The sequence below is a fragment of the Emydura macquarii genome, unplaced genomic scaffold (genome assembly GCF_026122565.2).
Source record: "Emydura macquarii macquarii isolate MOO-44397 ecotype Brisbane River unplaced genomic scaffold, CSIRO-AGI_Emac_v2 contig_1146, whole genome shotgun sequence".
NCBI classification, from domain to species: domain Eukaryota; kingdom Metazoa; phylum Chordata; order Testudines; family Chelidae; genus Emydura; species Emydura macquarii.
In genome coordinates, this window is record NW_027131283.1 from 11,827,576 (window position 1) to 11,854,494 (window position 26,919).

Sequence of the window (26,919 nt, forward strand, 5' to 3'; positions counted from 1 at the left end):
GAGTCCCCAACACAAGACACCATAAAGGACTTTGATCTTCAAACTCAATACTTTCTGAAAATCAGGTTTCTCAGATTGGGCAGCTAGAAATTGAGGCACACAAAATCACTAATCATTTTTGAAAATCTTAATTCTAAGCCTTCAGTACAGGGTGGAGAACAGATTATTCCTGCTTCCCAGGGCAGAAATATACTCCGAGATGGAAGATCATGTGCAAATTCTACATGAATCCTGCTCAATAGCTCTTCCTTATCCTGAAGCTGTAGAAGTTAATGAAGTCCTACAGTTTCAATAAGGGTCATGAAGAGGAACAGTGTGGGTTCTCTTAGTGTTATGAATGTTATTAACCATGCAGTTTTCCAATATGTGGGGTTGGCTGAATGATACAGCTTGTGGGTCTTTCTTCCTCTAAATGTGATTTTTTTGCCCCCTCTTCATTCCTGTTGTTGAGCTGTTTTGTCCTCCTCAGCCAGGTATATTTTGAGGACCAAGAGCCATTCAGTGTCAATGGCTTTCACTAAGCTGGAAAAGAAAAACATTCAGACCCTCTTGGGACATTAGGAGAGGCATCCTTTTCCTTGACATCTCCCAGTGTTCTAGCTGCCTTATATAGTAGCTATCTAGATGGCGTTATGTGGTCTCAACCCAGGCCTGTAGGGCGGTTGGCTACATGGCCATAACTTGGGGTAGGGGTGCTCTGAGGGATTCTTGGAAGTGCTCATAGCTTCAGAGCCTGGCTTTGCTTTTGGAGCTGTTTCAGGCTCTGTCGAGACTAGTTTTGATGTCATATTTATATTGTCCACCAGTAATTGCAAAAGATCTTTGTCAAATATAAATAAGTGCTTCTTTATAAGGGGATTGTGTAGAACTTCGATCCAAAGATCGGATTTACCAGGAACTAATTCCCAACCAACTAAAAATAAAATTACCATTTGTTCAGTTGGCAGTTTAGGGTGCAAAGATCATAAATCTGATTGAGTGAGCAGCTAGTGTGAAGAAATGTCTCATCTGAAAACACTTTTTCTCCATTGTGTTATAACTGCTAACTCCTCTCACTTTGAATGTTAACACTCTGTGCTGTTATTAACTCTGTAACATGTATTTTGGATACAACTCTGAATTAAAGCTGCCATACTAATTGCAGCTATATTAATACTCATGGACTTCACTAAGAATTGCTTAGGGCAGGCGGCTTCAGATGTTATCAGGTAGGAGATTTCTAACTTGGCTGAAAGCTAATGAATAGCAGGTACTTTTTTAAGCACATGCTGGACTCAAGGACCCAGACAGCCTCTCCACAGGAGAACATTCACCTGCCCATTCGAAAAGGGTGACTTCTGCATCTATACTCAGACCCCTCAGAGGCCCCTTAATTGCAGCTGTGTAGAAAAAGGTTCCACAGCATTTTGGTGCAGTGTATTCTGAGGCTATGTTATGCACTAGCTTGCAGATTTCTGAGCTGTATTCATTTCATCTACATGTCCTCCCCTGCTGCTGGACCCAGCCAATGACAACATAGCTCTGGAGAAATCACGCTGCTGATTGAGAAGAGGCCAGGAAAGGTGGTTTCTTTATATATGGATGTGTGCCGAGTTGATTCTCTCAGCTGCAAAGTCTCACCCTCTTCAGACTTATAAGAGCCCCACATCCCTCCCTCGTGAGGTGATGTTTTGTAGGAAATGCCACCGAAGAAACCTCACAAAAAATTGCCTGCCTTTCTAGTCCCCACCCATGGCTTTTACAATGGCAAGGAGTAATTGAACCCAAGATTTTTGCTTATGCTGTACCATACATTCAGTACTTTAAAAATGTATGTTGTATTCCTGTGATTTCCCCCTCCCCAAAATGAGCGTGTCTGCTATTTTTAAGGAACAGAAAATTAGATCTATATTCTGCCTGTACTTCCTGATCAATCTGATCACTACACTGGGTTATTAGATCAATGACATTAAGCTCTGAAACCAACATTGTCTTAAATGGAGTTTGGAGAGAAGGAAAACTGGGAAATTCAGTCTGCAGCAAAACAAACGTATATTGTTACTACTATTATAGATTCATAGAAATGCAGGGCTGGAGGAGACTTTGAGAAGTCATCTAGGCCAGCTCGCTAGGACCAAGTAAACCTAGACCGTCCTGACTGGTGTTTGTCCAACCTGTTGTTAAAAACCTCTGTGATAGGGATTCCATAGTCTCCCTTGGAAACCTATTCTAGTGCTTAACTACCTTTATTGTTAGAAATATTTTCCTAATATCTAACCTAAATCACCTTTGTTGCAGATTAAGCCCATTATTTCTTGTCCTTCCTTCAATGGACATGGAGAACAATCTATCAGTGTCCTCTTCGTAACAGCCCTTAACATATTTCAACTGTTATCTAGTCCCCCTTCAATCTTCTTTTTGCAAGACTAAACATGCCCAATTTTTTAAACTTTTCCTCATAGGTCAGGTTTTCTAAATCTTTTATCATTTTCTTTAGTTCTCCTCTGACCTCTCTCCAGTAGGGTGACCAGATATCCCAATTTTATAGGGACAGTCCCGATATTCAGGGCTTTTTCTTATATAGACGCCTACTATCCCCCACCCACTGTCCTGATTTTTCATATTTGGTTTCTGGTCACCCTACTCTCCAGATTGTCAGCATCTTTCTTAAAATGTGGCACCCAGAACTGGACACAGTATTATAGCTGAGGCTCCACCAGTGCCAAGTAGAGCAGGACAGTTACTTCCCATGTCTTACATAGGACATTCCTGTTAATGCACTCCTTATCCAAGTCATTAATTAAAGTATTGAATAGTGTCAGACCCAAGACAGACCCTTCCAGGACCCACTAAATATGTCACCTCAGTTTGACAGAGAACTATTTATAACTACTTTTTACTACATTTTCTCAACCAGTTGTGCCTCCGCTCCATTAATTCCATGTTGACCATGTTTCCCTTCTTTGTTTATGAGAATGTCGTGTGGGACTGTATAAAACACGTATTAAAATCAAGATATAATGCGTCTATATCTTCTCCCCATCCACTAGGCCAGAAGCTCTTTCAAGATTGGAAATTAGATTGATTTGACAAATCCATGTTGGCTATTACTCATTACCCTTTTTATCCCCTAGGTGCTTACAAACTTAATAATTTATTCCAATATCTTTCCAGGTATTGAAGTTAGGCTGACTAAACTATAATTCCCCAGGTGCTCTTTGTTCCCCTCTTTAAACATAAGTACTATGTTTGCATTTTTCCAGTCCTCTGGGACCTCACCCAACCTCCCTGGAGTTGTCAAAGATAATTGCTAATGGTTCCGAGATTGCTTCAGCTAGTTCCTTTAGTTCCCTGCAGTGAAATTCATTAGGCCCTGTCCACTTAAGTTAGATGAAGTTATCTAAATGTTCTTTAACTCTTCTTTTCCACTTCTGGCTTGTGTTCTTTCCCTTTATTATTATGAATCATAATATTTATTATTTGTTTTGAAATAGCACCAGAGGCCTCAATCAGGGCCTCATTGGGCAGCTAAGCACTTTACATGTAGTGAGAGATTGTTCCTAACCTTAACAGTTCAAAGTCATTAAGGGCAGGATGGAGGAAGGATAACTGTAGTAGTGATAGGAACATTTGATTATATAGACTAACTACAGGCACAGTTAGGTCACTTAGAGTTATCTTATGTTTTTAACTATAATATACAAACAAATAAAATAAATATCGGTAATCCCTAATGGTCATCTATCTCGCCATTTTTATTTGACGGTTTCCTATAAGCTGCACAGCACCAGAGCATTTTCAGGAGAGATGCAAAGGAGGAAAGAGTTGCTTTGCAGTCTGATTTGAGACTCCAGTACAGCTCTGTTCAGGCCCGAGAGTTTGCCTCTGCATAGTGTCCTGCAGGCCCAGGGCATTAAGAACCAAAATGTTCATATTCTGCACCCTGAAAATCAAGCCATTGACTTTTGAGCCTAAATATGGTTAACTGTAAGTGCCTAACTTTAAGATCCCACTTTTGAAAATGTTGACTGAAAGCATTTGGGTGAGTTAGGTAACCCACATTAGCTAACTCGGATTGAAATAGCAGTGAAGACAGGGCAATTTGGCTTTTAACTCAGGTAAGCTGCTCAAGTTCAACTTCAGGCCCCCTGTAGGCTTAACCTTCAGCTACTAATCTGAGTTAATAGCAGAGTTGTCCTGTCTTCACCACTATTTTAACCCAAATTAGCTGACATGGGTTAACTGATCTCAGTTAAGAAGACACCTTTTATTTGCAGTGTAGACATGTCCCCTGTGTCTTTACTCATGCCCAGTAAACAAATGGCCCAGCATGTTGCCTACCCCTAACAAGGAAGAAGTAATACTTTCCTAGAGTGCATAAGATAGTACTTTACCAAATCAACACTAGCAGGTGAACTAGGGACGGCACTGAAGTCTCTTGTGCGAAAGATGTTAAAAAAATAAACTATGAATACTGATTTTGTGAGTGAATTTGTTTATTTGGAATACACTAGCACCATCGTACAGTGAAGTTAGTAACATTCTATTTCAAGCAATTCAGAATGAACTTCCCCAAGTATTTCAATACACTACAGTCTGCATTGCTACTCCAGGTAGTCAAGTGACTTTCCTATAGGAAAGTTCCACTGAAATGATATTCCTCTAATGATCTTTGTGGGCATGTGGCAGTTACAGCTTACAAACATTGTGTCCTCTTCTCCAATTATTTTATTTTGCTAGGCTGGATACCTTTACACTGCTTGTCATGGCATGTATTGTAATATGGAGCTAGGAATGCAGGCAGCAGTGATATATTAGAGACTTCAAACAGAAGTGAGTTGTTCTATCTAAATCACCTCAGAAATTCTTTCTGAGTCATCTGGGCTGTTTAAAATTGTCAGAGCTTCATCCCTCCAGGTTGTAAGAATGCAGCATTAGTGTCCCCCATCTTTATATGTCTTGCTTCCTGCTGAGGTAATATTTATAGCATTTCTGACCTTTGGGTGAACTCCCAGGTGTTAGTAGCAGCTAAATGAGGAGTTTTCCTCTTTTCTCTTCTTGGGACAAGTTAGCTGCTGCAGTCACAGCAAGACCCAAAGGAGACAGTTACAATAACAAAAATCTAGAATACTTCATTTTTAAGCCTCCAGAAAATGGGCAACATTCTTGAGCAACTCTGACCATCAAATTGAAGCTACTATCTAAAGGAGCACAGTCCCTCTGTAAGAGGCGTCTGTGCAATGAATCTGTTTAAGCATATGACATTAAAATAGAAAGCATAGTAGTTAACTTGATATTGCTCCTTTACATGGCTGCACCACTACAAAAGGCCTTTTAGCAGTCTTGGAAAGTTATATTAAATCAGAAATTTTCCTGAATATTGTTTTGTCATAAAATATGTTGTAGGGCCAGACTTAGGGGCAGGCGACCATGTGGGTTGTCAGGCTGGGGAGCACCAGGCTTGGGGTGCTGTTTTTGGTTATGGCAACAAAAGGGAAAATAGAATGTTTGAAGTAAAATGTTTCAGGTTGTGACGGTATGCAGAACCCCTGGGGCACAATCTGGGAGCTGTGGAACTGCTGGGTACCCTTATCAACTATTTAGCTTGGGGTGAGCTCTCCACCATACTCTGGCTGGTGACATACAGGCAGCCTTTCCAGACCCTGTTATCATCCAACCAGACAGCAGGTGGTGCCACACACCCAACTTAGTTCAATGAATGCTTTCCCACACCACTCATGAACCAACAATAGAAAAGCTCCAGCTGCCTCCCCAGCCCAGGACCCCAGGACTAACCCATCTTGCCATGGTCACAAGCCACTCCACCCTTCACTCAAAGTGGAAGGAATGTGCACCAGCTTTTGTTAGTGAGCTGAGTTGCCTAAACACTTCATTCAAAAACACAGTGGTTAAGATAAAACATTAAACAAGTTTATTAACTACAGAAAATAGATTTTCAGTGATAGTTAGACGTAAAGTGACTAGGAATAATTACAAAAGAAAAAATAAGAACACAATCTAAATTCTAGCAGGATTTGAATCTAGAAATGTCTCACTCTTGTTAGCTGGTGCAAGCAGGCTACAGATTTTCAATTCCCACAGGCAGACACTGCTTTCTCTGCCTGGAACTCCCCTCCTCCAGTCCACAGTTCTTTGTCTTTCAGCTGTTTCTCCAGGTCTTTAGCTGTGGAGGAGTAGAGCCCCTCTATGATGTCACTCCCCTTCTTTTATGGTCCATTCCAGTTTGCTAGAACAATTGGGGCACATGACCTAGGTGGTCGTCTTCATTGGTCAGTGACTCCCTAACAATGATAGCACATCCAATTCAACAGGACATTAATGTTTAGTAAATCAAGACTTTTAAAATAATAACAAACAAGGCATACTTTGTACAGCACATATAATTATATAACATTGGTGACTATGGGAGTTTTGGGGGGGTGTTCTCAGACACAGAGTATCACACAGGTATCCCATATGTGGATTAATTTTTCACTAACCTCCTAAAATGTTCTGGACCTTCGTAGAAATGCTGTTACTTCTTTTGCTATGCTTTAGATTCAGTAGCTCTCTTCGGAGTACTGCAAAGGATATACGTTCTGTTTTCAGTATCAACTATCAGGTGGAAGATTCTCACGGACAATGTTACAAATCTGACCCTGAAGCCGCTAAGTGACGCTTGCTGGGAGAGCCGCATTGACAGTGGAAGGCAAGTGACTGAGATTTACGACACCCTGATAGAACTGGCACAATAGAGCAAAGCTGAGGCCAGCTTTGTTCCAAGTAAATGTTGTAAGCAAGGCATTACAAATTTAGTAGATGGACATCGCGACCACTACTACTTTGATGAGAAGCTGCCTTGATTTCGTTGTGGCCTACAGAGACAACCGATTTGACGATGCCATCACTGCTGCCAAAGAAATGGAGGAAAACTTAGGAGTTGAGCCTGTCTTCAAGGAAATTCATATTTATCGGAAGAAGAGACAATTTGATTATGAGGGCAGAGATGAGGTGATGGGAAGGTCAGAAGAAAAATTCAAGAGGGAGATATTTTGCTTGCTCGTTGACATTGCTCAAATGTCCATCAAAGGAAAGTTTGGACAAATAAAGCACCACGACAGGTGTGTGTGTGTGTGTGTGTGTGTGGGGGGGGGGGGGGGGGGTTATATGACCTTAGTAAGCTGCTGGTGAACAGGAAAACACTCTTAAACAATTGTACAGACCTTCACCAGATGATGACACATGGAGAATGTGTAAATGATAAAGATTACTATGTCATATTGGATAACATCCATCGCATTTTGCCACACAGGAAGCATTCTCCACTCCAAGTTCTCTTGTTCATTCCTAATGCAGAGCTGAAGAACACTTTTCCTAATGTGTGGGTAGCTTTGAGGAGTCTGCTCATGCTGCCAGTCACAGTCGCGAGTGGTGAGTGCTTTTCGAAGCTCAGGCTCATTAAAACATAACTTCAATCAACGATGGCCAACGAGAGACTAACATCGCTTGTCATTTTATCGCTTGAAAATGCCATTGGCTACTCTTTGGATCTCTCTGACGCTGTGCTTCAGTTCACGAGGGCAAAGGCAAGAAACGCGACCTTTTGAACTAAAGGACTAGATTTAACTTTCGAATGCGGTCAACAACTGTAACACTATTTAATACTTGTCCTGTCAATGTTGGTGCACAGTTCAGTTTCTTGATGTTAATACATTTCAGTTATTCTTAACATTTAAAACTTTTTCGAGTGCTTGCTCATGTCCATTCCACTATAAGTGTGTGCACGCCTCTGTGGACGATTACCTGGAACTTTTTTCCCCTTAGCAGATCACATAGGGCTGGTTCTGGCACCCCCTGGAGCCCCGTGCACATGCTGTGGTATATGAGGCATTGCAGGCCCTACACCCCTCAGTTCCTTCTTTCCGCCCATGACGGTTGCTGGAACTAGCCTTGTTCTCAGCAAGTACTATACCCTTGTTTGGACTTATTTTGTATTCTGAGTTTAGTTTTAGTTAGGTAAGTAGTTGTTAAGTGTTGTTAAGTGTAGTTAGATAAGGCAGTCCCTGCTGGGACTTCGCGTGGCCAGGCCATGCCCCAGTTGCCAGGCTTCAAGCTGTGTGCCTCCTGTGGGAAGGCCTTCCCACTCAGTGACCCCCACGACTGTTGCCTTAAGTGCCTGTGGGAAGCCTGCAAGATCTGCAGGACTTTCAAACCGAGGACTCAAAAGGATCGAGAAATCTAGTTGAAAGCCCTGTTGATGGAGGCAGCGCTCCACCCGGCATCCGAGCCAACCCGCTCTGCCTCAGTACCGAGCGTGACTTCAGTACTGAGCGCACTGTCGGCTCCGCCCTCCACTCGGCACCACGCAGCATCACCGGTACCAAAGAAAAAGAAGCCATGCATGGAGCGCGGACACTGCCCTGCACTGTCAGTACGGGCAGGGTTGAGTACCGAGATGCACCGAACTCGGCCCGTCAAGACTCTTTCTCCAGTGCCTGGATCTCCGGTCAGGGAGCCTCCCCTGACTCCTGGGAGTGGGAGAGTGCCTCTGCCGACGCCGTCAACACCGGAGGCTTTTCAGGTGACAAGAGCCTTGTTGGCCTTGCCTACGCCACTTCCGTCTCCCCATCCACCAAGGGAGAAGGGGCCGGTTTCACTGGGGAAACCCACATTGGGTCCCCCTGAATGGCGGAGGAGATCCCCAGTACGGGGAGGAAGATCTCCTGCCGGACAGTCTCCTAGGGTAGAGAGCCACTCCCCTAATAATCGCTCCATGTCAGTGTCGTTGAGCCGACCTGCAACCAGGCGGTGCAGAACCCGGTCGTCGTCAAAGGACCTGGCACCGATGAGTTCGCCTGCACTGAGGCGGCGTGGAACCCGGTCGTCGGAGGAAGACCCGGCACCGCAGAGTTTGCGGCGCAGAACCTGGTCATCGGAGGCTGGCTTGGTACTGAGGAGTTTGGGTCGAAGCCAACCTCAGTCACCGAAGGCTTCCACAGAGCCGCAAGGCAAGCGGCAGCGGAAATCATCAGTACCGAGACGACGCTCTGGTACCTTTAGCTCTTTGGAGCATGACCCTGCTCATCAGCCCCGCTCGCGGCAACCGAGGCAGTCCTCATCGTCCTCCAGGTAAGAGGCATGGAAGGGACGGTCCCCAAAACGCAAGGGTGCCCATGACCATGGACGAACACGGTACCGCAGGTCCAGGACCTCTGACTCCAATGATGCTTCGGGGTCTCCCGGGGGGGACTGTTGTCGGGAAAGTTGACACCCCCATAAAGTGCCAGAGCCCATGGCTCAGTTAGCCCCAGGCTGGCCCCAGGGACAATGGCTGTAACAATAGCCTTATTGGGCCCCATGGGGTCTCCAGGTGGGACCTGGGCCCCAATCCATTAAATCGTCAGGGGTGCAGTCCATGCTTCCTGTACAGGAGAAGGCCCATCGGCATCACTTCTTGGACGAGGAGTCGGACCCCCAGGAGGGAACCTCAGCGGGCCCAGCCCTTTGCCAGGAGGGGGCACACCCGCAGGCTGCACTTTCCAGAAGTCTCAGAACGGGTCAGTGGCAGAGCCAGGAAAAGAACCCAGATCTCTTACCTTCCCGTCTTGTCTTTTAACCAATGCAAACGCTTCAGGGCAGGGACTCTCTCTTACTGTACTTGTATAGTGCTTAGCACAGAGGGCCCCTGATCTTGGTTGGAGTCTGTAGGTGCTCCAGAATACATATAATTAATAATGATAATACTTGCTCCTAACGCTAATATATTATCAATTATTGCTGTGATACCAACACTGCTGCATTTGATAAGCATATTCATGTCTCTGCTTTTTTCATCTAGTGTTTTAATGATTCGGTAGACAGAGACACACTAGACTGATCCGCCTCTTACTGTTTCTGAATAGGAACATAAGTTACTTCAATCTTTTTGGAATTTTCTAAGAATTCTCCACAATGTTAATGATAACTAAAAACTTCGGCATCATTGTTGTTAACCTTTTTGCTGTCCACCTCATTTTCCAGATTATTATATACTGAACCAAACCAATCTTAATACAGTCACTTAGCCATCTTTCTATTAAGCTTTCCATTTTGAAAAATGGCTACCTATTTCCTCTTTGCTTCCTGTCATTGAGATACAGTTACATAGTTCAGTTTACTTTTAAATGGGAAGTGTGGGAGTGCCTACTTCATATATTGTTGTAGGTACTTGTTTGAGCTTGCCTGAATATTAACATGCAGCATGGATTATTCTGAAAGCTTTCTGGGTAAAGAAAAGAATGTTTGCAGAAATGTGTCCATAACTTAAAGCAAGTCATAGAAAGCACATACATCTTGGAGAGAACATGATTGCCCTTTGCGTATTTAGAGTATGTGGAAGAAAGGAAACCATATTATCTTTTTTAAAATGAGATGATACATTATTTTGCTGTTTGAAAAATCTCCGTTTAACAAAATATTAATCTATTTGATGGGTCTCTATTTGCAGCCTGTCTTATGAATATTTTTTGTAGAGATGCTTTTTGTTCTTGTCAAATTGAGAAACTCTTTTGGGGGCTCATATAAAACCCCTGCTTTCTTCGGACAATTATGTATCTGAAATGTGTGGCTACCCATTCAACCATCCCTGCAAATATGTCTAAAACAATGCAGAAAAAAACAAATTTCCATAAGTCTGACAACAAGGTTTATTAAAAATTAAAAATGTGTTTAAAATCTTCCAGGAAAGTGTGAGGGCAGTATGGGGTGAAAAGGGGTATGTAAATATAGTTTTAAAATGGCAACGAGGAAATTCAGACAAATTGTTTCAACAACATTAAGGTTGAGCCACAAACAAACAGTCAAAAGCCAGGAAAAGCAAAGTAAAGAATAACATTCCACCTTTAATACATATCATTATATTTCTATGGTTTTGTGGGGAGGATGAGAGGGAAACAGTGTTTCCGTATGAGTTAGAGGCAGAATGATGTTCTTAACTTTGGATTTCCTTGCTCATCCCAGTTTCAAGAAGATCCCTAATATAGAATAGTTTTGTCTGTTAATAATCTTGTTTTTAGTCAGATTTCCAGACCCATAACATTTGAAAAGGATTTACAGCCTCTCTGTTTTTTTTCCCCCATTATGACCTCTTTTTTGTCCTCTCCTCAGTGTACTAATTATACTGCTGTATGCATCTTTAATGTTTTTTTTAAGAAAGCTTTCCTTCCCCTTGCTCTGCTCTGTCCCCAAAATTTCACTTTACTCTGCCTCTGCAAGAATTCCTGCATTGTGTAACTCTGTAAAGTTTGCTCTCTCTGTTCTAGCCTTCTCTCTTCCCCTCTCTAAAGTATTTTGTAATTTTTGCATAATACTGTAGAATAGTAGACTGTATAGAATTACTGATGTTCTAGATAAACCAAATCAAAACACTATGTTGGCCTCTTCTCTCTCTCCCTTTCAGTATAAAAATATTGTATTTGGGCTGAGTAACAAAATAACCCCTTGGTTAATCAGTTCAGTACCCAATGCACATGTATTGTATTAGACAAGTTCACATTCTGATAAAATTCCCAATTACAGTTTTGCGAAGGTCAGCAACTTGGCTCCAGTAAGAAGCGAAAAGGTGCAGTTGGTAATGACATGCTACCTAACAAAGTTTAGCTGTGTAGACACCACGGCAGGGGTCCAGAGTGGCTGGAGGCTGGGCTTGCAGTCAGGTTAGCTAGGGGTTGGTGACTTTCATACTCTTTGGTTGCTTACTGTGAATGAAGGGTGCATAGATGGCTGCCTGGATAGGAAGCGCACACCGCCTATACCATCAGCAGCAGTGTGTTCTCACTGGAACATCAGACTTTAGTGCAGATTTTAGATATCAGATTGATGATGCTCACCTGTATGCACAATAGTTAATGGCTTCATTTGAGCTCTGGAAGGATTTTTTTTTTCTTTCCTACGCAGCATATTGACTGTGGTGTATAGCATCAATGTTTAGGGCTGGCAGTTCTGTCCCCATAAGTATGTGTTGCTCTTTATTGGCTATGTTTCCCTGAAATGCTGTAGCAACTGCCATAGGGTAGCTGATGACATCCTCAGTATTGTTTGTGTGGTTTTCTACCTCCACTGCAACTTTTGGTTGAAGTCTCCTGTAACATGTTTGAATGAGTCTAATCTCTATCCCGAAGTTTGGGTATCATTTTGGGAGCTGGTGGAGCCACGGCATGACACAAGGAGGAGGAGAATAACTGTCATGGGAACAGGCCTTAGGATCTGTCTGTCAAATACGGTCTGATCTCCCCCCAACATATTTGCAACCCTCCTTTGATGGGAAAAGAGGCTGTGGACTGTTTTGTAGGTTTCAGGGCCTTCATGGACAATTGATCATAACATCAGGCATTACAGATTATGGATAACATTAAATCTGAGTGAAAATCAATACAGTTGCAGCCTTAGGCCTTTAAATCTCAAATACCAAATTGTGTGTTTATTGGAACCACCACGCACAGCAGTGACAGTGAGCCAAGCTCCCCAAACCTTCGTCAGGACCTACACTACAACCTGCCCTAACCTGAAACTTCTGATTAGTACCTTAGATTGAGCTTCCTGCTGCCTCTCCCTCTGCTAGGCATGTCCATCTTCTTAGTGTCAAATTAGAATTCTCACAGGTAAATAGGTGCATCTTGTCATGCGTCTCTCACACAGCACCAGAAGAGTAGTTAGTGGGTCTTCTTATTGCTCTCACTAACAGTCGGAAACCCTATTTTATGATTTCAGAGAATGATGAGGAGCAGGAGGCTCTGCCATCCCTGGACAAGCCTGGCTGGTATTCCCAAGGTAATGCTACCCATCTTTATGAACTGCTGAAGAAGATGACGGGCAAGCCAGCACCGAAGGTATCTTAGTAGAGCCACTTACTGCCATTGATCTATTTATCACCAAATCAGTATGAACTAAAAACCTTATTATTGAGTTTAGTGCTGAGTACTCCCATTGAATGTCCATGGGGATTACTTGCAGTACTTTGTACTTGGCCTAATAGTAAACGTTTGAAGAAAATGCCCAATGGATATTAAATATGGGTCCTATTTGTTAATTTACACAATAACCCTCCTATTCTATTGTTGTCTGCATGATTATGTGTTTAGCAGTGACAATGGGCTTGTGTACAATATACAAGAATACAGTTCTTCCTGGAGAGCTGGCAATCTAAAAGATAGATATGCTGGAGAACCCTGTATTGGGGGTAAAATGGTGGTTCTTGTATTTATTAACACATAAAAAGAAGGGACAAGTTGACTAGCTGCATTCAGTTTCCAGAAATTATAGCTATTTAGTGCCTTTCTCAAAAAGGAAAAATACATGTAGCTAAACCTGTTTTATTCTGTATGACACAGAATATATATCTGATCATCCATGTGTGCATGTATTTCTACTGTGCATGCACATGTGTGTAATAAAACCTGTGTAATCTTTCCTTGTAGAGATAAAACAGATGAACAAGGTAGCTTAAGTAAAAACTTGGAACATTGTGTCACCCCATTCAGTGGGTGAAATCCTGACCCCTTTGAAGTCAGTGAGAGTTTTGCCATTCACTTCAATGAGGCTAGATTTCACCCAATGTGTAAGCTTATACACGTAAGTACAACATGGGAGAAGGTTCTGTTTAGAAATAAAGCAAGATAATCAGTGTTTTCCTTTGTTTCACATAATTCATTACGTTTTTTAAATTCTGTTTTATCAACTTGTTAATTTTACTTCACTGTTGTCTAACATGCTAGTTTTGTCAACCAAAATGCCATAGCAGGGTGATCCTATGTGCCAGTCATATTGTGGTGTTCTATTGTAATGTCACTGGAAGGTCAGAGCATGGAAGGTATTCAGAGGCAAACCCAGATGGAGTGAAAGGCCTGCAGTGAGGTGGTTTTCTATTAAAAGAAATCGTGATTTTAATAAGAGGTCTGTTTGTTGTAGCCAGATAAACCTGAAGGAATTTTTATTTGACTGGTTTTGAAGCTTTCTTTCTCTCTCTCTCTAAAACACAGTTGCTTGTGTTTTCCTCAGAACATAGCACTTCTAATTTGTTGCTTCACTTTTAGGTTGTTTATTTTGGTGACAGCATGCACTCAGATATTTTCCCAGCCAGTCATTATAGCAACTGGGAGACTGTCTTCGTCTTAGAGGAGCTTAGAGGGGACGAAGTTATGATGCCTCTAGAGACTGAGTCTGAGCCCTTGGAGAAGAAAGGAAAATATGAGGTAAGGGTTCCTTACAACTGTTTCCTTGAACAAAAAAAAAAGTTAGAAATAATTTTAGGGTCACCTGCACTCAGTAGAATAAGAAGAAACCTACTAGTCTTGCAAGTCTTTTGGCAGTATCTACCTTTTTCATGCCCATTCATAGCTGCATCAGAATTATGCCATCATGCGATAACTTGACATAAGTGCTCTGTTTACAGGAAGTTTTCTGTGCATGTGGCAGCACTAGTGTCCTATAAACTCCCATTTCCTGACACTAAGCAAGCTAAACCTTGGTTCAAAAGAAAAGCATGTCTCTTTTTTCTTGGTCAAGAAACATGGACTTTCGATTTTCATTCACATGAGCCTTCCCTGCATCCCATGAGCCAAACCTCTCAACCTGCTTACCTTCAGCTCCTGCAGTGGAAGCTAGCCATCTGAAATGGATTCAAGTGGATTCCATTGTGGATGCTCACAGTCTGCTGATCTCTCCTATGCACAAAGGGAAGCACCTCTGAGGTTGGTCAACCACAGCCCCTCTGACAAGTGCCTTAAATAAATAATAAAAGACCATTGAAGTTAAATGCACCTGGGAAGAAGGGCCATTGATCCATGCTAGCACCACTGTTAGCCTGAAACTCATCCAAAGAGATGCGGGGAGGATTGGGCTATGGCCACTTTCTTCTTTCCACTGATCAGCAGAGCTGCCAGGGAAGAAAGGAAGGAGCGTGATGAACCTGTTTAAAGGGTGGCAGAGTTGCATCCAGGGCCCAAGCATAATTTTTTTGAGCCCAGTACAAACTTGTACCCCCTCCTACATACATACCACAATCCCTCATCCCATACAGACAATCTCATGAGCCATGAACATTTTTTTCCTCATGTTAATGGCAGTTGCAGCCTGAGCCAGGCCACCCAGGGCCTCCGGGCCCCAGTAAAGTGTACCTTTTTTCCACCCCATGTGGGGGCCCTGGCTGCATCTGCAGCATACATCCCCATGGAACAGCAGGAGGTCTGCTGCAGCAAGGCTCCTCTGTGTACCTACCCTTCCTGAACACAGGTACCACCCAGCTCTGCAATGCAACCGGGAGTGTGCCTCCCAGCCTGGGCAGACAGACATACTCCAGCTCCGCACAAGCTAGCACACTAAAAATAGCAGAGTGGTTGTTGCAGCGGCACAGACGGCAGCACAGGCTAGCCCAAATGCAACCCCACCCAACCCCCAAGTCTTTACTCGGGTGGGAGCCTGTCCCACTGCCTGTACCACAATGTCACATGGCTATTCTCAGTGCTCTAGCTCGAGAAGAGCTAGCTTGTGTCTGTCTGTCTGGGGTAGGAGGCAAGCTCCAAGCTGCAGTGTAGACACCCTACTGTTCTAATATTCTCTTATGTCCTCCTTAGAGACTGGTGAGGTTAGAACTGTTTAGCTTCTCATGTTATAATCTCTAGCATGGGAAGACAAGGGTTTTTCCACCTTGAGCTCAGATATTTGGAATTAGAGCTAGCTAGTCAGAAAACAGGGAAATAGTTTCACGAAAAATTGTGAAATTTTAAAATTGTTTCCATTTCACAGTTAAATAATGAAATGTTCTCATTTCGGGATGAGGGGAAGGGGATATTTTAATCAACATTTTCATCGAAATAGTTTTTGTATGATTAGTTTACCTGCCTGAAACCCAGATATTACTAAACAAAACATTTCAATAACAATTCCAATTTGTTAATAAATTTCACAGAAAATTTTGCAACTCCCCCCCCAAAAAATATTGATAATGTCAATGATTTTTCATAATTGGTTTCCTTTTTGAAAAGCCATTTTTAATGAAAAATCTTTCTGTGCAAAAAATGTTAACCTGTTCAGTTTTAAATGTTCTTCAAGGGCTTGCTCATGTCCATTCCATTATAGGTGTGTGCACACCTCCGTGCATGGTTACCGGAAGTTTTTTTCCCCTTAGCAGACTCTGTAGGGCTGGCTTCGGTGCCCCTGAAGCTCCGTGCACATGCCGAGTATATGAGGTGCTGCCGGCCCTACGCCCCCACAGTTCCTTCTTTCTGCCTGTGGCGATTGCTGGAACTGCCTTTGCTTGCATCACAAGTGCTCAATTCCCCTTGTTTTCAATATAATTGTTCGTTGTTTGTGTTAATTAGGTAGATAGGTTAAGTGCTGTTGATAGTGGTAGTTAGGCACTTAGGATAGTCCCGGCTATGCACTGGTTCAGCATGCTACTGGACCTATCGATCACTCCTCCTCTGGTACTTCTGAGTTGGCACAATCTCCTGTCCCAGGATCACGGTTGCCTGCTGCATCCAGACCTGGACTCCCTACCCCTTGCGGCATAGAGGCTTGTGGCTGAGCGTGGACGATCAAGCCTCTTTGGAGCAAGTCCAGCAAGTCCTGCTGGGTAGAAGGAAGCCTTCCCCGCAGGTTGTGTATCGGGCTAAATGGAAGCGGTTTACCTGCTGGGCAGAGTCCCGGGGTATCCTGCCTAGTCTCTTGCCAATACAGATGATCCTGGAGTACTTGCTACAGCTAAAGTTCCGGGGACTGGCCGTGGCCTCCCTGAAGGTCCACCTAGTGGCTATATCGGCTTTCCATCAGCCTTTCGAGGGGAGATCGCTTTTCTCCCACCTGATGACAATTAGGTTCCTGAAAGGGGTGGAGAGGCTCTATCCGCAGGTCCGTGACCTATTGCCTCCCTGGGATCTCAACCTGGTCCTCTCGCGACTCACGGAACCCCCCTTTGAACCCATGGCTTCATGCCCTGTGCTCCTGATTTCTTGGAAAGTGGCCCTCCTGGTGACCATTACCTCGGCAAGGAGGGTCTCCAAGATTTGGGTGCTGACCTTGGAGCCCTCCTATACTGTATTCTACAAAGATAAAGTTCAGTTGAGGCTGTACCCGGCCTTCCTGCCCAAAATGGTTTCTCAAATTCATTATAACTGAGATATTTTTCTCCCCATGTTTTTCCCCAAACCACACTGTTTGGAGGAGAAGAGAAGGTGGCAGTCGCTAGACGTAAGATGGGCCTTGGCACTCTACATCGAGCGCACGAGACCATTCCAGAGATTGACACAGCTCTTCGTCGCGGTGGCCAACCAGATGAAAGGCTCACCTGTCTTTGCCCAGCGCATCTCCTCGTAGATAACTTCCTGCATCATGTTCTTCTATGAGCAGGCGAAGGTGCTGCTTCGGGAACCATCACAGTGCACTCAACCAGAGCTCAAGCCTCGTCTACAGCCTTCCTAGCAAGAGTGTCCATGCAGGACATCTGCAAAGCCACCACCTGGTCATCAGTACATACATTCACATCCCACTATGCCACCGTCCGGCATGCATGGGAAGACGCGGGCTTTGGCAGAGCGGTGCTGCAGGCAGCTCGTCTATAACTCTGGCCCACCTCCGAGGTAATGCTTGTGAGTCACCTATAATGGAATGGACATGAGCGAGCATTCGAAGAAGAAAAGGAGGTTACTTACCTTGTAACTGCTGTTCTTCGAGATGTGTTGCTCATGTCCATTCCAGGACCCACTCCCCGTCCCCTCTGCCAGAGTTGTCAGAAAGAAGGGATTGAAGGAGTGTAGGGCCAGCAGTGCCTCATATTCTGCGGCATGTGTGCGGGGCTCCGGGGGGCACCTAAGCCGGCCCTACAGGGTCTGCTAAGGGGAAAAAGGTTCCAGAAGCCGTGCACGGAGGCATGCACACGCCTATAATGGAATGGACATGAGCAACACATCTCGAAGAACAGCAGTTACAAGGTAAGTAACCTTTTTCTTCCTTTGCTGCATTTCTAAATACATCAGTGATACCCTTCTGACTGAGGCTAAATAATGTTTTGTTTCTTTTTTGGAGGGAGAAGTATTTCTTGCTATTAAAAATATATTTTGAGATAGAGGCTTATACCAGTTCAGATATCTTTTTGTTTTTAATCTAGCCATGTTATATATTCAAACACCCATTCACCCCCATTTCCGTTACATTTTGGAGGGATATCAGGGAGTCTAAATACCTTTGAATTTGAATGAAATGGAGTAAAAACAAGGATTGTTTCTGCACTCCCCCCCTTTTATTATAAATATCAAAGATATTCCTCTGAACTTCACTGCTTTCTAAACTGAGTTCAGAGAAGGACGTCAGAGTCAGTGAATAAGTAAAACAAGTCATGAAAGTTCAGATTCTTTTTTGTGTTACAGAGGGGTAGGAAAGATTCTTCTAGCAAGAGGAATACATTACTTAGTAAAAAGAGGAAAAAGAAAAAAGTAATGGCTCTTTGTATAGTTTGGTTTGTTTATTTGTTTATTAGAAAAATATGGATTAAAGCTTAAAACAATCTACACACTGTACTGCAGAAATTCCATTTGTCTGCTAAGTGGAAACTCTGATTACACTAGTGTTTAAAACTAATATTTCCAGCTTTTTTTATTATTATTATTATTCACCACAAGTCAGACAGTAACTGCTTGGTAAATGGAAATTTCTAGTGATTCAACTAAGTCTTCTCAAGTGTGTTAAATACGTAGTTGTGATGAATCAGAGCTTGTACATTCACGTCATTAAAATAAAAAGCCAACATTTTTTTAGTTTCTCTTCCTGTAAGTTCCTAAGAACTATAGCATAGGAAAAACTTCTAGTACACAAATAAATTTTCAAGAATTGTATGGTTACTGGCTTTTATTTAGTTGCACTGGATAAAAGGCATCAGACCTAACATCTGGTTTGTTCTTCAGCAGAAGCACACTCTGTGTAATTGCAGTTATCAAGCAGAAAACTGAGACTTTTAGTTCGGGCTTGATGTTTTGCTAAGGATAGTTGAAGCAGTGTCAAATGCTATCTCTGCCACACAGATCCTGTGTTCAATTTATATCCACTTATATGCGGGTGACAGCAAGTAAGCACAGGCAAAATGAATTGTGTTGATTAAAAGAATCTGAACTGAGGGGGCCCATGGAAGGTCAATGATGTTATTGTATTACCGGGCTGTTCACAGGGATCTGAACAACAGGTCACTTCCATAGCTCTGCAATTGAGTGCGCAACACTAACTTAACAGGACTAGTTCAAAACGATTCCACTCAGACTCCTGCAAAGGTGGGGGGAGGGTTAATTGTCCTAATCAACCTCTCCTATTAACCTTACTGTGAAATGGGAAGAAAAGCTGATTCAAAGCTTTCACATGAACTCAGTTGGTGTGAAAATTTGGTACAAATAAATGGTGACCTACTATTATTAATTATTAATAATATTAACAACAATAAATGTGGGGTAGTCCCCACAATGTACTACATGCTGCATTAACACATAACAGAATGTGCATGCCCTGTGGCTAAGCGCTAATAATCATTACAAAATAAAAATGTTCTGACCTCCAATTTAAATAAACTTGGTGACTTTCCCCAATTATTAGGATGTCTGTATATCTGAGGGACAGCCCTCTTTCTAAATCAGAGGTTTTGGACTAAGATGTCATGGCTTCTTTAAAGGACCAGGAAGTTAATACAAGGAATTTTCAAAGCCTCTTCCTTAGAGAATGAGAACAAAAACTTATTCTCTGGCCTGGTTTTTTTTGTTTTGTTTGTTTGTTTTTTTTCAAATGACTAATGTGTTTTTGGATCAAAGTGGTTTACAGAAAATCTCTGTTGTCTTCAGCATCTCTTTTGCAGGTGCTCAGTGCCTTCCGGGATCAGGCTTCATATGATTAAGGAAATTATTATTTTAATGTTACATCTTTTCATCTTGATTTACTCCCCTTATATAGAGACTTTGTAAATGATGGTTTTTTTATTTCCCATTCTTTTTTCTTTCTGTCTTCTCCTTTTCTGATCCATCATACCCTGATGGAAAAGGCTGGTTCCTATTGAAATTCTAGGGAAAACACCAGCTGCGAGTATGTCCTTCACAAAGAAAATGCAAATTTAATGAGCACTCTTTTTTTCCCAGTTGTATATAATGTTTCATCATTAAAAGCGTGAGTAAATTAAACAAAAATTACCTGTTGTTCTCAACCGTGGCAGCTAATAACTTCCATTTTCATTAGTTATTTTTGTCTTTATGTTCATAACTAACTTCTTCATGCAAACCAAATTCATGCCACTGTAAAGTTGTGGTAAGAATTGTAGGGTTTTTTTCAGCTGTGTGTATCATAACCAAATGAGCAGTTCAGCAGCACATGGGAAATACCTAGTGCGTGAAATTAGGATGTCCCTAGGTTTGAGACTTTTTTTTTCTCCTTTTCTATTTTAAAAGTGTGACAGACTCCCATCAGTGAAAACTAAAGACAATTGGAATCTATCCTAGAATTTTGAAGGAAATGAACACCCAGCAATTACTCTGTGTGTAAAAACTCTAACTAAAGGAATGCAATTAGTGAAAATTAGGAAATTACTGCCAGACATCATAGACACCAGCAGTGAGCAGGACCCTGGAAATACTTATTTTACAGAGAGCTTGTCTAATAGTTAGTTGGGGTTGGAAGTCAGGTCCCATGATTTTATTCCCAACACTCCCTCTGAATGACCTTGAAAAAATCACTTAACCTCTCTCTGCCTGTTTACCCATCTTTAAAATGAATACAATATTTATAGTAACCACCTGTCTGGGATGTTATGAAGCTGAATAAATTTATGTCTGTGGAGCAATATGATGTCCTTGGGTGAAAACTATTATTATATTACTGCATAGCTGATGTATTATTGGACCGAATAGAAATTTTATTTTAGAAATATCTAGTTATAATGGTCACCGATCAAACACTTGACCTTTACACAATATTATGGACTTTTCCTATCATCTTTGGTGCTTTCTAGGCCCACATCCCACTGCTGATCTTAGTGGTCTGGCCTTCTGGCAAGGCCTTGGTCCTGCCTCCTGTACCGTCATCCCTACCCTCAGTAAGATCACATCCACATGCCTTTAGTAAGCACTTCATTTGGTATTAAGTGTCTGGAGAATCAAGCTTATTAAAGGTACTCTAAGGCTTAATCAAGGATTGTAGTATCCTACTGATGTCTTTAGACTTACACATTATGTGCCTGATGCTACAGACACCTAGCCCTCTCAGCTGGTGTAAATTGTCAGAACTCCATTGAAGTGGGTGGTACTTTGACACTTTACACCAGCTGAGAATCTGGCCCCTTGCACTGTACTAAGTGAAGTACTTTGAGAACAATGGGACTATTCACAGTCGTAAGTACATGCTCAGTATTAAGTGTTAGTGGGTAAAAGACAAAGGGGTGGCATAAACATGTATACTATATTTGTTAACCAAAAAATTGACACCGCTGGGAAATAATGCTACTAACAGATGTAATCATGGTGTGTAAACAAGGCACTGATAGATTTTGCTTTTCTAAATGTTTGCTTTTCAGTTTGATTTTTCCATCATTCCCATTCTCCTTTTTGAGTGTTTATATCTGCTTTCTTTAACTCTTTACTATGCTGACAAAACAAAATTACAACTCTGCTCCCTTACTTTTTTGTTTGCCAATCTACCATTTACAGATTGAGAAATTAATGTTACATCCATCTTCTAGAACTGGTTCCCATTCAGGTCATTCATGTTACTCACTCTTGTGGCCATGTTCATCATGGGCTAAAGACATCTTACTAAATGTAGGGCCAGAATCAGTTCTGCCATCTTCTCCTTTGCACTACTCAGTTGATGCAAATTCGCTGTAACTGGCCAGATGAGAATTCCCCCAAGAGTGAGGCACTGTTAACTGGAGTACAGTCGGTAGAGGTAGCTTCTGCACTGCTCTCAGCCCCCAGTGTAGGGGACATGTTTTGAGAGGAGGAGGGTAAGGCAGAGAATAGCTCCATTCTCCGGTTCTTGACTGACATGATTCCTTAGGGGCTGTACAGAGCTGACATAAGTTTGAGTGGATCCGAGGCTGCTTCAGCTCAAGACCAGGGCTTGAGTAGCTGTGGCTTCTGTAACCAGCTTCCTGATTCCAAGCAGAACTTGGCTCAGGGGAGAATCTAGGCAAAGGACTCTCCATTTACTCTTTTCATTTTAATAGATAAATTGTAGCAAGAGCTCTACTTTATAACTGCAGTTAATAGAGGTAAAGGTGATAGTAAGCATTCAGGAAGCTTTTGGAGACGTTACGAAAAAAAGAAAAGGCTTGAATAAGCAGTCAAGAGGGCCTGTCAGAATGATTGTAATCGATGGTGGAATAGTATGGTGTAGTGTATTGAGGAAGCGTCTGAAAGCCATGACCAGAAATCTGTATTTGAGACTTTGAAGGTCCTAGTTGGACATTCATTCTCATGGCTTTTGCCAGGTCAGGACAAAAATGGAAAATACTGCTAGGATATTGATGCACTATTTGATCATTGGCATAAGCATTCCTGTGAATTAATGAATAAATCCCCTCCAAGATGTAAACTACAACTTAGTCCCAAAATCAACCCATCTGAAAACAGGCTGGTAATATTAGAGGAAGTGATGTTTGCAGGCAAACAGTTACAGAATGATAAAGCAGCTGGTCTTGACAATAAGAGTGGACGCCCAGATTTAGTTCACTAGTTTTTTCAAATTGCCTTAACAGCTTGGGAAACTGGTCACCACGCAGAAGAGTAGAAAAGGGGCTGCATCGTCCTTTTTTCCAAAAAGAATGATCAGCTTGCTCAAATAATCAAGGAATAACTCTGCTGTCAGTTTCAGGGAAGGTGTTTACAGTCATAGTACTGAACTGACTGAAATACTGTCCCAACCCAGAAATGAGATACAACCAATGTGATTTCCATATAAACCACACTGTATATGCGCTGTAGAATGTTATTGATAAACTAGACTGACAAAAGGAAGTTTATAGCATTTATGGCATTTATAGACTTTATAGCTGTTTTTGGTTCAGTGCATCCACCAGCATTGTGGATATTGCTGTGCCAATCTGGGGTGTTCAGGACTGAGTGTACTTAGTGGAGGAACTGTACCCTGGTTGTATTAGACTTGTTTTCAGTAGAAGCAGCACTATGCCAGGGATGCGTTCTCTCACCAACATTATTTAATGCTCTAAGAGACTATCTGATGACAAAGCTAATTGAGGCCAAAGAAGAGGGTGAGAAATTTAAAGATTCATCTTTAGAAGATCTCAAGTATGTGGGTGCTATTGCCTTGCTTGGAGAGATTACTGACCAACTACAGCTAATGCTGGAAGAGCTGAGAAAACCTAGGGCCTTGCAGCTGTGCTTTCTGCGTCTCTTGGTAGCCTAACAATAAGGAGTCAGCCAAGCTGCCTGATGGACCTCCCCTGCCTGATTGGCTGAGGAAGCTAGCAGGCTGGTTCTTAAGCCCAGCAGCACTAGCTCGCTGGCTGCTCAACACACATGCCCGTGGACTCTCTGCATCCCTGTGCTCACCTCACTCCAAGTCTGCTCCTGCTTTGCTCCTCCGCTGCTGCAACCCAGATCCTGCCATACACCCAGACATATTCCCATCCTATCCCAGCCCTGCTCCTGCCTTCCCTGACTCCATAATCTGGCTGTGTCCCTCGGCTCTGATTCCTGGCTCTGACTCTGTCTTGACCCTTCACTCTGGCATTTGGTGTCTGACTTCGGTTCTGACCTTCAGCTCCGATCTCCTGCTCTGACTCTGCTTTGACCTTGGGCTCTGGCCTTTGGACTCCGACCACTGGGCCGGACTCTTGCTCCAACCAGTAGGCCGGACCATCTATGACTTGATCCGCTGACAGACTCTGTGGGTCTTAAGATCAATGGTGATAAAATAAAAGCTGTAGATGCCTCTTATAAAACAGAAATTAACGACCTGCTAATGTGCACGTAGGTGGCAATGACGTTGAACAAGTGAATAGTTTTATTTATCTGGGTAATCAGTTGTCATCAAGTGGTTTTATAACCAAAGAAGTCACACATCAGATCGGTCTTGCATCAGTGACATTTCAGCATCTTCAAAGGCATCTGCTGGGCTGGCAGGATGTCTGTGTGACAGCTATGATTCAATGCAGTACTGACAGGCGTGCTCAGGAATTTAAATTTGACCGCTTTTGGAGGGGCATGTTCTGTACCCCCAACATGGCCATGGGGCCTCAGGAGTTCACTCTCCCCACCGCAGCCCCGGGGCCAGAGGAGCTCTGTGCCCGCACCAATTATTTGGGGGGGCCCGTGCCCTTGCTTGCCCCCACTTGTGCATGCCCCTGAGTACGAATGCCAATCCTGTTATATAGAGCAGAGACATGGCCGCTAAAAACAACTGAGGAGAGGAAACTAAAGAGTTTTCAGTGTCAAAAGGTCTGATGTTTTATTAACATCCATTGGTTTGATTTCCTCAGAAATGAGGAGATATTTAGACAATCCTGGAAAGTTGCAATTTTGCACCAGCTGGAAACAAGTAGACAGCAATGGTGGGCCATGGCCAACGTGCAGAAGAAGGTACACTTTTATAGTAGGTTTATAGGAGTGAGGTGGAAGGAAAGTAGCGCACAAGGCTGACCATGAGTGAGGTTGGAAGATATAATTTAGAGAATTTTAAGAAGCCTTAAAACTCCCCATACTGACTCTTGCCAAAGGAAGAAGACTTACAACAGATGGTTCTAGAGGGAAATACATTCTACGTGCCACCATGCTACACCATAGCCAAGTGAATTTGCTGCAGCTTCTTAGGATTTGAGACAGGCTGTTACTGGCCTTATGGCTTTGAAGGCTAGACACTGATTCTTAGAGACTGTGGGATATTTTGCTGCCTGAATTGACATAAACAGCATCTAAGTTCCTATCAGTGGTTTATTAATATATTTAAAAGCAAAAGTGAATGAGTGAATCTTTCTACTGCAGCAAAAATTCTTCTAATGTTAATTTTTCTGAGATAAATGAGGAGTGTGTATAAATTGCTAATGTGGCACCTCTTCGCTGTCAATCTTTCCTAACCCCCCTTTTTTTTGGTGGGGGATAAAGAGGTGAGTGTTTTCCTGAAGTATGAAAAATCCTGTTTTACTTCATGAAGAATATAAGATGGTAATGAGTGACAGGACTGCAAACTATTAGCCAAGTTCTGAAGGGTATAGCACATGGTTCTAGTTTTCTCAGCCAGAAAACTTATACTCTTTACTGGGAGTGTGTGGAGCAAAAAAATTCCTAGCTCCCCCCAAACATATTATAAGACTGCTGAGAAGAAATATTCTTGGGCAGGGGACCTAAGAATAAGGCATGCAGGCCAAATGTTTTTACACAGAATCCCTTGGCTGGGAAATGGTCCCATCCACAATAACCACACACATTAGTCTTAATCATACTAGGATTGCCTATATAATGAGGCTCTGTGTGGGGCTGCAGCAGGCCAGAATATTGGTGCATTCGAGTGTTGAGTTTTTTTCATCCAATTTTTTGTAACCATATGTGGGGCTATTAATTACTAAGGGTGTCCCAAATTCATTTAAGTTCACTTAATCACAGCCCTGTCTCATGCACTGGAAGGCACTGTACTTAGGAAGGCACAATGCCTTCCAGAGTTTGCTGGGTTACAGGGGGAGCAAACCCAGTGTTTACATTCTGTAAAGGTGTGCAGCATACACTGCTGAGCATGGCTAGCTAGCTCCACTGCCAGGTGCTGGTGCTAGCCAGGCGTAGTCCTTGTGTTCAAGAGGTACAGGGATTGTGATTCCTTGTGTTCAAAAGAGCACAGGGTTTATGATTGTGTCCCGTCTCTGCAACAGACACAGCCATGTTGGCGGCTCTTGGGCCTTCCTCCCTGTTGCATTCATGTGGAGGCCTGACCCAACCTACCAGAGCTGATTGACTTTTTTTTGTTTGTTTTAACAAAGGAGAGATTAATTGTTTTGCAACAAAATTCCCTTTTTTTTAAATCAGCTGTAATTAATATTTGTTTTTACTTAAGGAATTTTTGTTCACTCAAGATGTAGCTTTCAGACATTCTCGTTGTGCTTGCTGTGCGGTTTACAGGGAATATATGTAACTTTGCAAAACCTTTGGGCTGGTCTCTGGAGAGAAAGCTGACATATTTTTTCTAGTCACACAGGACCACAGAGAAATTAAGTGTGAAGGATGACTCCAGTATTTAACACACAACCTGTGGATGAAGAGAATAGTAATTAGGCATTGCAGGCACCTTATCCCATTTGCTGCTCTGTGGTCTGGTTGGTTTGACAGGCATAGCTGTCATCACTCTTGTAATGGGTGTGCAGGTGTCTCTATCACAAAAATTATTACCATGTCTTCATTATCAAGCAATGAAAAGTCCCAACGGAAAGACTGAAGCATGGAGATTTAACTAATTTCACCCCCTATTGGTGGTCACTCTCAGTGAGATTTGCTAAGGTACATTGGTGATGTAGGGAAGTGGAATCGTGTCTCACTGTTGCTTTTTGCTTTCCCGTTCTATGGCTAGAGGATTTCTCTTTCCAGGATTGTTAGCCTGGCACACTTCACAAGCACAAATAATTTGTTAAAGGCTTCATGGTTACTGGCTAATGGAAACTTCAGGAGGGTGCAGTTTGAATCTGTAGCCAGGGAACCTTCATGTGGTTTCAGTAACATGTGGTCCCAATAGCGTAGACTTTTCCTTAACTGCAAGCTGAGTCTCTTCCTAGTCAGATATGGAATTCTGGTCATCAGGCATTTGAGAATGATGTTGGGAGCTTCTTGAGCATACTCACAGAGTAACCCTTGTATCTTTTTATAGGGATACAACTGAAGGACAAAGGTTGGGAGTTCTCACATTTGAGATCGGGGTTTGTGTTGTGGGGCTGGTACGCCCCGTCAC

General features: G+C 42.7%; 1 protein-coding gene across 2 annotated transcripts in view; it reads left to right on the top strand.

The window, feature by feature from the left end:
* NT5DC1 (5'-nucleotidase domain containing 1) overlaps positions 1 to 26,919 on the top strand; it is a 219,492-nt gene that overhangs the window by 157,364 nt on the left and 35,209 nt on the right. For both annotated transcript variants that reach the window (XM_067546625.1, XM_067546624.1), the window contains exons 9-10: positions 12,727 to 12,845; positions 14,049 to 14,207. In XM_067546625.1, the coding sequence (XP_067402726.1) occupies positions 12,727 to 12,845; positions 14,049 to 14,207 (278 nt within the window). The remainder of the gene's footprint in view (positions 1 to 12,726; positions 12,846 to 14,048; positions 14,208 to 26,919) is intronic.